This window comes from Gavialis gangeticus, unplaced genomic scaffold (genome assembly GCF_001723915.1).
Source record: "Gavialis gangeticus isolate Ggan-Ray unplaced genomic scaffold, GavGan_comp1, whole genome shotgun sequence".
NCBI lineage: Eukaryota > Metazoa > Chordata > Crocodylia > Gavialidae > Gavialis > Gavialis gangeticus.
Window position 1 is genome coordinate 62,667,630 of NW_017729029.1, and position 12,741 is coordinate 62,680,370.

The following is a 12,741-nucleotide window of genomic DNA, read 5'->3' on the forward strand; positions in this document are numbered from 1 at the left end:
CACTGGAGGGTAGGGCTAGGATTCAGAGTGACCTAGACAAATTGGAGGATTGGGCCAAAAGAAAATCACATGACGTTCAATAAAGTCAAGTGCAAAGTCCTGCACTTAGGATAGAATAATCCCATGCACCACTACAGGGTTGGGACCAACCACCTAGCTAAGCAGTCACTATGTGAAAAAGGACCTGGGAGTTACAATGGAAAATCAGCTGAATATGAGTCAACAGTGTGCCCTTGTTGCCAAGAAGGCTAATAACATGCTGGGCTTCATTAGTAGGAGTGTTGCCAATGGATTGAGGGAAGTAATTATTCCCTTCTTTTCTACACTGGTGAGGCCATATGTGGAGTACTGTGTCCAGTTTTGGGCCCATTACAAAAAGCATGTGGACAAATTAGAGAGTACAGTGGAGGACAAAAAAATGGTTAGGGGCCTGAGGCACATGACTTCTGACAAAACAAGGAGCAATGGTCTCAAGCTGCAGTAAGGGAAGCTTAGGTTGTATGTTAGGAAAAAACTTTCTGACTAGAAGGATGGTGAAGCACTGGAACAGGTTACCTTGAGAGGTGGCGGAATCTCTATCCTTGGAGGTTTTTACAGCCTGGCTCAACAAAGCCCTGGATGGGATGATATAACTGGGGAGGGTCCTGCTTTGAGCAGGGGCCTGGACTAGATAACCTCCTGAGGTTCCTTCTAACCCTATTTTTCTATGATTCTATGACATCAAAAGATAATGTGTCACATTCTTCTAAAGTGAAAGGTGAATGCAAGTGGATCTTAAAAAAATGGAGTATTCCAAGTTCTTACACATCCGCGTTACATACTCCCAAAAGCATACATCGACCATAATCTGCTTGAGACACATCACTTACATCTAAGGGATTTGTATTTCTAATTATTAGCCCTGCAAATTGTTTTGTTAAAGACCAAAGAAGTAGTAATATTTTTTGGTCAAAAGGCATTCAATATAAATCTCTCAGGTACAGAAATAAACAACAGAGACTGGATCTTTAAATAAATATGCACAACATTCTAGTAAGATTGATATTCTTAGCAAACACATACATTTTAAACTTATTTGGAGGGAGAAATATGCTACAGGAAAAAGAACAAAAGATGACATCAGCCCTCATTCAGGAAAGTGTTTCAACAATGAAACTTCAGCATATTCTTCAAGCTACATATGTCTCATATGTTTCTAATGCTTTCTCTTGGAACAATTCTGCAGAATATCTAGAGATTTCTCCAAGTCAAACTCCTTTAGTCAAGGGTGATAATGATGACAGAGATACAATTTAAAGGATCGAGATGTTAGTTCATACCCACAGAAATGGTTGAGAATCTTCTGGAAAGGTGCAAGGAGTCAAAGGCAGGCTGGAAGAGTGGGGTGGGATGGCACCATAGGCTGAATGAATGGCATGAGGTTGGCCCCATGGGCCAGATTGGGTCCACAGACCCCCCTACCTCCCCACATGCCAGATCCTGAACACATGGCACCTGCCCTGGCCAATCTGAGGGCAACACATGCAGCATGCATCCTGGACTGGCCAGGACTGGTTGGGGTGGACACCACCTGCAGCAAGCAACCCTAACCACTTGGGGTGGGCATTGCCTGTGGTGTACATCCCAGATGCATCAGAGAGGGTGCTATGTGTAACATATGTCCAGGGCCGTGTGTACAGGGCTGGTCCAGTGCATGGTGCATGTAGAACTCATGTCAGTCAACTCAGGACCCAGGCCAGCAAGGGGGGGGGAGGGGCTGGATGATGGGGCTCTGTGGACCTGATTTGGTCCATGGGCTGCATCTTTTACACCCCTGCTTTAAAAGATCTACATATTTAACTTAAAGAGCCAAATACTTTATGTGTGTGACTTTTGTAAACTTGTCTTCAAGCTGGCAACTGTATGCTTTTTTTCTAGTCCATATTTATTCAGTGTTCTCATTTTCTGTCCCATGCCATATGAATGTGGTTTTGACAATATAGACAACTTGTTTTTATACTCTGAAGTAGTCTGGATAATGTATTACTATTGATATATGAGCTTTTTATGGTTTGCACCACGAATTGTCAGATGTTCTGATGGGAAGAAAATTGTCTTCTGTTCTTAAGGAAGGTGAAATCTGAGATTAAATGGTAAGAAATGTAAATAAGTAGCCAAGGAATGCTGCCAAAGTTGAAGGAAACATTTTATCACTATATAGAAAGTGCTCCAAAGAAGCAAGAATAAATTAGTGTAAGAGCTAGTGCAGATGTCAGAATTCCCAAGAAATGCTAGCCATTACAAAAGATATTTCACAGCAATTTTCCTGTAGTCTTATGTAAAATTTGTTGATGACATTTCAATTATTTCCTGAACTAAAGTTAAATAAGCATTTTCCTTTCACAAAAAGGGGTTAACTGAAATTTTGCTTCCTCCTTTATTGATTTTCTTGCTTAGTATACTTAACTTTCAAAGTGAATAAAACACAAGTGAAAACTCAGAAAGTACACACTCATTGTATCTCCATGGTTTGTATTTTCAGAACAAATGAAATGTTATGGTATTAACTAAAGAAAATGTAAACATACAAAAAGTACAGGTGAACAAAAATGAATATATCTTTTGTTATTTCATAGATTTCATAGACAATAGGGCTGGAAGGGACCTCGGAAGATCATTGAGTCCAGCCCCCTGCCAGGGGCAGAAAGTCAGCAGGGATCATAGGATCCCAGCAAGATAAAGATCCAGATGTCTTTTGAAGGCGTTCAGAGTAGGTGCCTGAATCACCTCCAGCGGCAATCTATTCCAAAGCTTGGGGGCTTGGACAGTAAAGTAGTTCTTTCTTATGTCCAGCCGGAAATGGTCATAGAGAAGTTTGTGACCATTTGATCTTGTCATCCCTTGGGGAGCTCTGGTGAATAGACGTTCCTCCAGATCCTGGTGAGCACCCCTGATTAACTTATATGTGGCCACCAGATCACCCCGAGCCTGTGCTTTTCCAGGCTGAAGAGTCCCATGGCTCTCAGCCTGTCTTCATAAGGTCTGCTTTCTTTCCGCTGATCATGTGCGTGGCTCTCCTCTGCACCCTCATAAGCTTCTCCACATCCTTTCTGAATTGTGGAGCCCAAAACTGGACGCAGTACTCCAGCTGTGGCCTCACCAAGGCTGAGTACAACAGGAGGATGATGTCCTGGGATTTACGTGAGAAGCATCTGTGGATGCAAGCAAGTGTTTTGCTTGCTTTACTAGCCGCAGTATCACATTGCAGGCTCATGTTCATCTCGTGGTCAATGATGACCCCCAAGTCCCTTTCATCCGTAGTGCTAGGCAGTGTAGCACTGCCAAGCTTATAAGAATGCTGCAGGTTTTTCTTCCCAAGGTAGAGAACCTTGCATTTTTCAGTGTTAAACACCATCAGCTTCTTGTCCACCCATTTCCTAAGCCTGTCAAGGTCAGCCTGGATCACCCTCCTGTCTTCAGGTGTGGACACTTTGCCCCAGAGTTTGGTGTCATTGGCAAACCTGGTCAGTCCACTTCTGATACCAATGTCCACATCATTAATGAAGTTTTTAAATAGTATAGGCCCAAGGACAGAGCCCTGGGGGACCTCACTGGTCACAGGGCACCATGCCGATTGACTTCCATCAACCACCACCATCTGGGTCCGACCACGGAGCCAATTCCCCTGCCAGTTGATCATAGTGTGGCTGAGGCCGCAGTTGGCCAGTTTTACTAAGAGGTGATCATGGGATACCAGATCAAAGGCTTTTTTAAAGTCAAGATACACAACATCAATCTCTTCTCCTTTGGCCAGATGATAGGTCACCTGGTTGTAGAAGGAAATGAAATTGGTCAAGCAAGACCTACCTGCAACAAACCCATGCTGACTATCCCTCAGGATGGTGGCATTGGCCAGTCCATTAAGGATGGCCTCTTTAATAAACTTTTATAAGATCTTCCCTGGGATAGAAGTCAGGCTGATGGGCCTATAATTAGCCAGATCCACTTTCCTCCCTTTCTTGGAGATAGGCACCACATTGGCCTTCTTCCAGTCTTCGGGCACTACACCAGAGCACCAGGAGTTTTCAAAGATCCGTGCCAGGGGCTGGGCTATGATGATCACCAGTTCCTTGAGTACCCTGGGATGTAGACTGTCAGGGCCGGCCGACTTGAAGGTATCCAGGCTCTCAAGGTGTTCCTTCACAAGGTCAGCATTGATGGAGGGTAACGAATCTCCCTCACCCAGACCTCCCTGCCCTGTAGTGGGTGGGGTTGTCCCATGGGACTGAAGAAAGACCAACACAAAGTACCCATTTAGCAAACTGGCTTTTTCCTGGGCGTCAGTCATCAGTTGTCTCATCTGATTTAGCAGGGGTCCAATGTTGCCCTTGCTTTTCCTCTGGCTCCCCACATATCTAAAGAAGGACTTTTTATTGTCCTTGATATTTGTAGCTAGTTGGAGTTATATTGCAGCCTCGGCTTTCCTGGTTTGCTCTCTGCGGGTCCAGACCAGTGCAGAATATTCCTCCTTGGAGATGGATCCAGTCCTCCATCCGTTGTAGGTCTATCTTTTTAGATGCAGGAGGTCCGCTAGTTCCCTGGAGAGACAAGAGGGCTGCTATGCCCTTTTGCTGCCTTTCCTCCGAGGTGGGATAGACTTTGCTTGCACTTCCAGGATTGCTCCCTTGAGGAGCAACCACTCATCCTGAAATCCCCTCCCCTTTGGGTTGTGGCCCTTTAGGGCTCCCTGATGATTTAAAAATTGTCACTAATATTCTTTTTACATACAATAGCTGTTTACTTAGAACAAGCATACTCCCAGAGACTGTGCTCAATAGTTGCCATGTTAAACAGGCTATTTTACCTTGTCTTGCTTTTTGTTTGCAAGTGGGTGACTAAGGGCCCTGTTACATCTTACACCATAGGCACATCTACATGTTGACCTACAGCAATGTAGCAACGCGTTACTTTGCCATATGACAGACTATGGCGACATAGCAATCACACAGGTCTACATGTGATTGCCTGCTATATCACTGTTGTGGCACACTTCCCTCTTATAGTGCTCTGCTATGTTAATGTAGCAGGGAAAATCTAAGCATGCACTGAAAATATGGCACAGTACATGCCTGTACTGCACTGTACTTTAGTACTTCTGAAAGGCGATATGTAGATGCACCCTGTAAGCCACACAAATCTTGATTGGCATTAGTGCTGGCTGGAGGTTGAAACAATTACATTTCAGGTCAGCAGGGACCTGGAGGATTGAAAGGTCAGACCCCCCCACCTTACATTCTGGGCCTCCCTCTGCCCCTGGGGCTCCCCCAGAGTTTCCCTGATTCCCCCCCACCACCAAGACTTCTCCCTCTCTCCTTGGGGTTCCCACACTTAAGGGCTCCCCTCGCACCTGCTTAGCTATGGCAGCCTTCCCAGCCCTCACTTCTGGGCTGCTGCTCTTCATCTGGTTGATCCTGCCCAAAGAGCAGTAGCAGAGGTGGCCAGGCAGGCAGGTTAACCCTCCTTGCCTACTTCCCAAGGACAAAAAGCATGGGTAGTCACAAGTAAATGGAAGGGGAGGTGGGCGGGTCAGTGAGTGGGGATCTCAGGTCCTTGGGAGAGTGGGAAGAGGGCACTGGGCCCGATCCAGGACAACAGAGGAGGAGGATCAGGTGGGGTGTTTACATTAAGGTGTAGCCTAGATTGGCTGTACCTTGCTGTAACATGAGCTGGGTAACAGAGATCAGAGATAATCCTATCCTGGAGTGGTGTAACCTAATAAGTGCTTAAAACTAGTTTCAGGTGTTAATGTGTGGACCATTCAGGTGTTAAGAGCTCCAGGAGTACCCCAAAATTATGGTGTAACAAGGTCCTAAGTCACCTTACCTCAATTTTCTTTCACTTTCCACTTCACTCTGTTACATACAAAAAGAAAAAAGCATACTAAAGTTTCCACTTGAAAGAAAATATATACTTGTGTAAGGGGTGTGTACTCATTCAAGCAAACATATGCTGTACAAGAGTTATTATGTCAGGGACAGACCATAAAAAGAAAGATAATTACTCGCCTCAGAAGAAATAAATGTGTATGTTGGGTCCTAAAAAAAACCTGTATAATAAAATTGAATAGAAAATGTTGTTCTTTGTTATTACAGTTTTAGAACAGAATAATGGTAAAGATATAAAAAAAATCAAGGCAGATTAAGAAAAGCTCCAAAATGAGTGAGTATAATGTAATCAACTCACAGCATAAGAGAACTACTAGTAAATATCTTTCCATGACTATGTGTAAATGCAACACATTATTAAAATAACATATTGTTCTCACTTTGAAATAGCCTGGATGATGTACATATATCAGTTTTGTAATGTTTTCACAGCAGTAAACTACATCTTGTCAGTGTTCCAACTAACCAATGTCAGGCAGGTATATAAGGGACACATCACTTCTATAGTTAGTTAGGCTGGCTATTCAGTAGGTCTGTGAGAAAAACCATCATTTTGTTTTGACATAAGTTGCACTGTTTCAAAGGGACAGTGTTTTGCTTCATCATTAAGTTTTGTTTTGAAGCACTGTCCTATTTCATTTAATCAAAACTGTTTCACTGTTTTGTTGCATTTCAGTGTTTCACTCATCGGCTATAATGGGGAATCATGAAAATGCCTCAAACGTTGTCATTTCATGCCTGATCCAGATGAAAATTCAACAGTTGGTATCCTCTTCTGTAGGCAAAAAGCCTGCCATGTTTCAAGGAGATAGGTGCAGAGGTTTCTCAGAAACTCTACCTCAAACTGCAAAAAGCAAAACTTTTCACACTTGCCGGCAGTGGCAGCCTCCTGTTATCCGGTGGGCAGATCGAGGGCCCCCTCCCCCCCCGGGAGAGCTGCAGGGCTGTGCCAAAATCCTCCCGGGGGTATGGGCCCCCAAATCTGTGCTTGATGACAGGAGGCTGCTGCCTGGGACAGGTGCTGGGGGCAGCCTGCACCCAGCGCCAGAGAAGACTGATTCTGCCGCTGGCCCCAGGCAGCAGCAGCAGCAGCCTCCTATTATCTGGCATGCAGATCTGGGTGTCTGCACCCCCAGGAGGGCTGTGGGGCTGTGCTGGACTCTTCCCAGGGGTGTGGGCCCCAGATCTGTGCCAGATGACAGGAGGCTGCTGCCGCCACCTGGGACTGGTGCTGGCCTGTGCCCAGCACCATGCTCCATGGAGCTCAGGCTGGCGACGGGAGGTGGAGTGCAGCCCTGGCTCTGCCTGCCTCCCACCATAAGGTTGCACCCCAAGCAGCTCAGCAGCCCCATGGAGCTCAGCCCAGTGGTGGGAGGTGGAGCACAGCTCCTGCTGCCGGGCTGCACTCCGTGGGGCTGGTGGAGCCAATTGGAGTGCAGCCCTGGCTCTGCCCACCCTCCTACTGCCAGGCTGCACTCTAAGCAGCTCTGCAGCCCCATGGAGCTCAGCCCGGTGGTGGAAGGTGGAGCACAGGCCTTGCTCTGCTTGCCTCCAGCTGCTGGGCTGTGCTACATAGAGCTGCTCAGATCTCAGCCCAGTGGTAGGAGGCAGGCAGAGCCAGGGCTGTGCTCCACCTCCTGCCGCTGGGCTGAGCTCCATGGAACCACTGGTACTAGGAGACACCATTCTTTATATAAAAAACTTATGGCATCTATACATGTGCTTTGTGCTCCCCGGCCTCCCTGAGCAGGCCGGGGAGCACTTTAATTAGTGTGGCTCTTAAGGAGCCTCTCTGAGAGCTGCTCTAATTTAAGAGTTCACAGCATCACATGTATTCAGCATCCTCTGCTTCAAAATGGTGGCTGGGGCTTTTCAATTCTCCTTCAATGAGCTTTAATTAAAGTGCCATTTTGAAATGCAGGGATGCTGGTTACATGTGACACAGAGGCTGCTGGAGTACACTAGTTAACATATTCCAACAGACTCGCAACAAACTCAATTAATCAAGTCCACTCCAACTCATGTTAATTAGCATGCATCAGAGCAAAGGTCTGTTGCGTGTGTAGGTGCCCAGAGAACCTAACCTTTTTAGGCTAATAATGATTGTATATTATTATTTTGTTTGAAAAGGGGTATGACAATTTACTACCTTACCCAAAGTACTCTCTCAAGCAACAAGCCTACCCACATTTTTTCCTAAACATCAATCGGACATGCTTTCTTCTGCCTCTTTTAGTTGAGGATGTTGAGAATGTCTAGGTTGGATTTCAAAGTTGTCTACTTTCTTTTGCAAGGCTAAGATTTCAAGCATTTTGATATCTGTAGAATTCTATGGTAATATCTATATGTTAAATGCAAAAGACAAAAAAAGGCTTTTTATTGCACACATGGATCATTTCTTACATCAAAAAAAAATGTTACTATGGTGCATTTTAAGAATACATAAATAATTAGATGCCATGATTTTGCAAACCCTGCATAATACCCCCAATTTCAGATAAGGGGAAAAAAAAACTTACTTGCAAATATCATCTTCTGGGTCCTCAAGCCCAAATCTTTCATCGAAAGTAAGCTGTATCCACACATTCTCCTCTACTGCTACTAATTTCCACACGAGTACAGTATTGCGTGGGTATGTATGTGGGAACTTGGGGCTGTGAATACTTCCATTAGTTGTCACAGTGATAATCTTTTCGTGTTGGGGATCTTGTACGCCTAAAACAAAGAGACACACATACAAAAAATACATGTTAAGTCTTTTTTTTTTCTACAACAGCTTGCATTTTATACAACAAAAGGCTTTTTTATTTTGTCTTGTTGGTTTAATTTATTTTCTTTGTTTTTGGCAATTTCTCTGCTGGGGGAGTTGTATAAAATACAATATAGTCCTCAGAAGAAAACACTTTTTTTTTCATATTCTAAGAAAAACACTTGGCCCAGATTTTCAGCTGCAGCTCAGGAGAGTACGTGCTAGTGTGTGCCCACACACACACACACACGCGCGCGCGCGCACACACACACACACACACACACACACACTAACAATACTTAGGCAACTTCATTCTCAAAAATCTGATGTTCACAGGAATTCACATTTGGTAGCAAGGCACCAGTTTGTAACAGGTCCCTGGCTGCTAAGAACAGACACTGAATAGACAGGACAGATTTTTTAAATGTTATGAGATGTAATGAAGGACTTCTAATTCATAAAAACATAGTCCCACAGCACTCAAGCTAAAGAAGAAATGTCATTGTCTATAACACTAGGATTGCAATCCTCTTTGAACATACCTGACAGGGTGACAAAATAACACACTTAAGTAGGCATTACCTACTAGTCCTTATAGTTATAACAGTTACTTGTAGTTTTCCACAGAGCACATTAATTTAAAATATTTTGTGTTTCCAGAAAAATATGCTCTGATAATTCACTATTTCATCTTCTATTTATAAAGTCTATATAGTTTATATTTTACTTCTTTGTTTTAGTGACTAACCATACAGATTTACAATTATGCATTTTACAGTAAGATGTTTATCCTTCTGTCTACAATGGAGAAAATTACAATGCAATTGAAACCCTTCTTTTAGATCCATAGATAAAGGATGACAGCTAAATGAATGTACTCAGAGTGAAAAGGGCATAGTAACAGCATTGCAATTTTAAAGGAATTAATCTGTAATTAAATATAATTTGAAGTCTGAGAGACTCATGCCTTTTATTTGTGGTACAAGAACTGTAAATTCTCTTTTAAGTTGAATTGCTGCTCACATAAAACTGATAAAGAAAACTGTGGTTCTGCCAGCCTCCATACACAATTTGCCAGTTTTGTGTACAACTAAAATAGCACAGCCTATAATAATAAAAAAAGCAAAACAAAGCACAAGAAGCAGATTCTCAATTTAGAATTCATCTGCTTTTCTTAGCTGAGTCATAAGCACTTCTTCAATAGATTTCTACACTGCACACATGAGCCAACACTAATAAAGATGACATCACCAGAAATTATTATATGACTGTTATTTTCAAAGCATGCAATGGACTACTATTTTGCCAATATCGCAAGCTTGACTCTAGGGGTGCATAAGTCATCTTATAAAGCGCACACTTCACTACTATATTTTGCAGTTCATTTTTCTTTTAAAGTATACTCATAACTATTGTTATTTTTTCAGTACACAGACATATTGTGAGGAGACTAATGTGCTTCTTTCTTCTTTTTATGATCAAAATTATCTTACCAAGAATGGGGTAAATAAGGATTTAAAAGTATGGGCTCATCCAGAGATTATAACAATTTACCAAAGGGACAAAAGAAAGAGAAAAAACTCTGTGGAGACTTAGCCAATGGTTTTCAGCATCTCCATTTCCTTAAACTTGTAACATGTTTAACAATGGGTGAAAATATTTGCTTTAGCATATAGTATTGTTTCATGAATGTACCAACTTCTCTTGCATGCCATTTGTATCATTTTAGTAGTTATTCTCAATAGTGGAACTTCTTCTTTTTCATATGCAATATTTTATGTGACTATAAAGGCAAGTAACTGTTGTCACTAGAGAATGAAGCTTGCTATTTGTACTGAGATAAAATGCACTATGCCTTGATTCATATGTAGGTAAACACAGAGTAACTGTAGTCTGAAAAAAAGTATCTTGAAGTGAAGCTAATAAACTACACGTGCAAATTCATTTTTTAAACCTCTTTTGAGCAACTTGGGTGTGAAGAATAATGTTACTTCCATAAGCCTAAGAATAGTTAGCACCTTTTGCCTTGGATTTGCACCAAAAGTATTAAAGTTGCTTCAGAGGGAGGCTATACCATGCTCTCCTTACTTTAGAGATAAATCATTCAAAGCTGGGATTTACAAGGGAGTGACCAATTTAGCAGAGTTCATAGTTACCAGATGCATTACTTCCAAGTTATTTATATGAATTATCTCTATTATGTTCCATCTGTTCTTCATTTTAAAAATAATAATAAAAGCAGTTTTAGACCACGTGAGCAGAAAGATTCAATGTACATATTCTGACAATCAATTTAAACAGTAATAGAGATTTAAACAGCTTAGGACTTGCACTGTCTTGGCCACCGGGGAATAACAAACAAAACAGTTGACAACACATGTTGATTTGTGTAGAGATGAGGACAGAAGGGAGGGAAAGGAACATTGCTGGTTTTAGATAGGCTGGGCATAGTTAGAGACCACTAAGAGAAAAAAGTGGTTTTCAGAAAATATTCTACAGAGAAATATTAAGACTCAGGGGTCCATGAAAGTATGTGGCAGTATCCTTTTTACTGATGATTAGGCTGGAGCAATCAAAATAATACGGGTGCTAGTTACAGGAAATTCTATCCAGCAGAATGAGCTGGCAGCAATTTTCTTTGATGTAGTACAAGATATTAATAATAAAATTTAAATCTTTATAAATATATAGAGTTCAGCTCAGAAAACAAACAGGATTTTAAACATTCTGAAAGCACTACATATACTGCACTAACCTCTTAAATGAATGGCAGCCTTGAAATGAATGAATAATCATAATGACAGGAAAGACATCTGCAGTTGCCATTGTAAACTAAAATTCATACAACTAATTGGACAAGCTCAGTCCTGTCTACTTCAAAGCAGGTCTCTTCCCCTAAAAGGAAGGGAAGAGATATTTTACAAAGATGAGTCCTTACTCTTATTACAATATGGCAAGTATTCAATGTAGCCACGGCATTCAATTCTGATAACTATATGTTAGCAAAGTGTTTGCAACTCCACCACAAAGTAAAAATCAAATATTTTGTATAAGTCTTGGGCCAAGAGATATATAGAAGGAGAAGACGGGAGGATGAAGGAATGTGATGGGGATTCCCGTGTTTTTATTTAGGCTAGGGACAAACATGACATATAAACTGGTTTAAGTATCAGAAACTAATTTAAATCTGTAACAGAACAAATGCTCAGTGCACATAAATCAGTTTGAAAATGGCTGTAACCAGTTTGAGTTAAACCTGGTTGAATGTAGTAATAGCTTTAACTGATTGGGCTCAAATCAGTTTATGCAATGTCCTTGCTGGTTACAGATAAATCAGACTCCCCCCAGCATCCCAGCATGCTCTCTGGGCTGGGCGGGGCTCTCTGCTACACTGCAAGGCTGGCCCCTCCCCTCTACTCCCTGGCTGGAGCTCAGCGCAGACTTGCAGGCACAGAGTGTCTGGCTGGCTTCTCACTGCTAAGCAGGGATTATTTCCCCCCCCCTCTACCTTACACAGACACCTCAGCATTGGCTAGCAGACCATACATTGGCTACAGTCCAAGCTGTGGGAGAGGACAGAGGCAGACAGGCTTTCTGGAGCTCATCACCAGGTAGCTTAATGTCCTTCTTAATGTTTAAGAAGAGTTCCATTAGTTAATGGAGAGAGGCTTTGTTTTCTTAATGAGTTGATAAACACTGAGTTAGGGGTGATAAACATTCCCTGCTGGGCAGCTCAGGAAGGGAGGGGAATACTCAGAGCTTCCTGCCAGGGCCTGGCCATGCCCCCCTCAGCTCTTTCAGTAGCAAGAGTATTACTTAAAATATTTTTAAATATAGGAGTAAGCTCGGCCTTAATATAGACTACCCTTTAATTGCAGAGGTTTTAACAGGAAATTTAATTGAACACTTAAATCTGATTTTTATTTTATATTAAAGCAGCCAGTTTTCCTCCACACTGGTGATGAGATGTACTTGTGGCTAGAATCTGGGGAAGTATACTGCCCCTCCCAACATGCATTGTTCCGTGGGCTATAGGATTGTTGGGTACAGTAAGGGTCACAGTCTGGG

At 42.4% G+C, this 12,741-nt stretch overlaps 1 protein-coding gene across 1 annotated transcript in view; it reads right to left on the reverse strand.

Moving 5' to 3' along the window:
- PDGFC (platelet derived growth factor C) overlaps window positions 1–12,741 on the reverse strand; it is a 276,024-nt gene that overhangs the window by 111,649 nt on the left and 151,634 nt on the right. Inside the window, exon 2 of the mRNA XM_019521690.1 lies at window positions 8,444–8,639. Coding sequence (XP_019377235.1) covers window positions 8,444–8,639 — 196 coding nt within the window. The remainder of the gene's footprint in view (window positions 1–8,443; window positions 8,640–12,741) is intronic.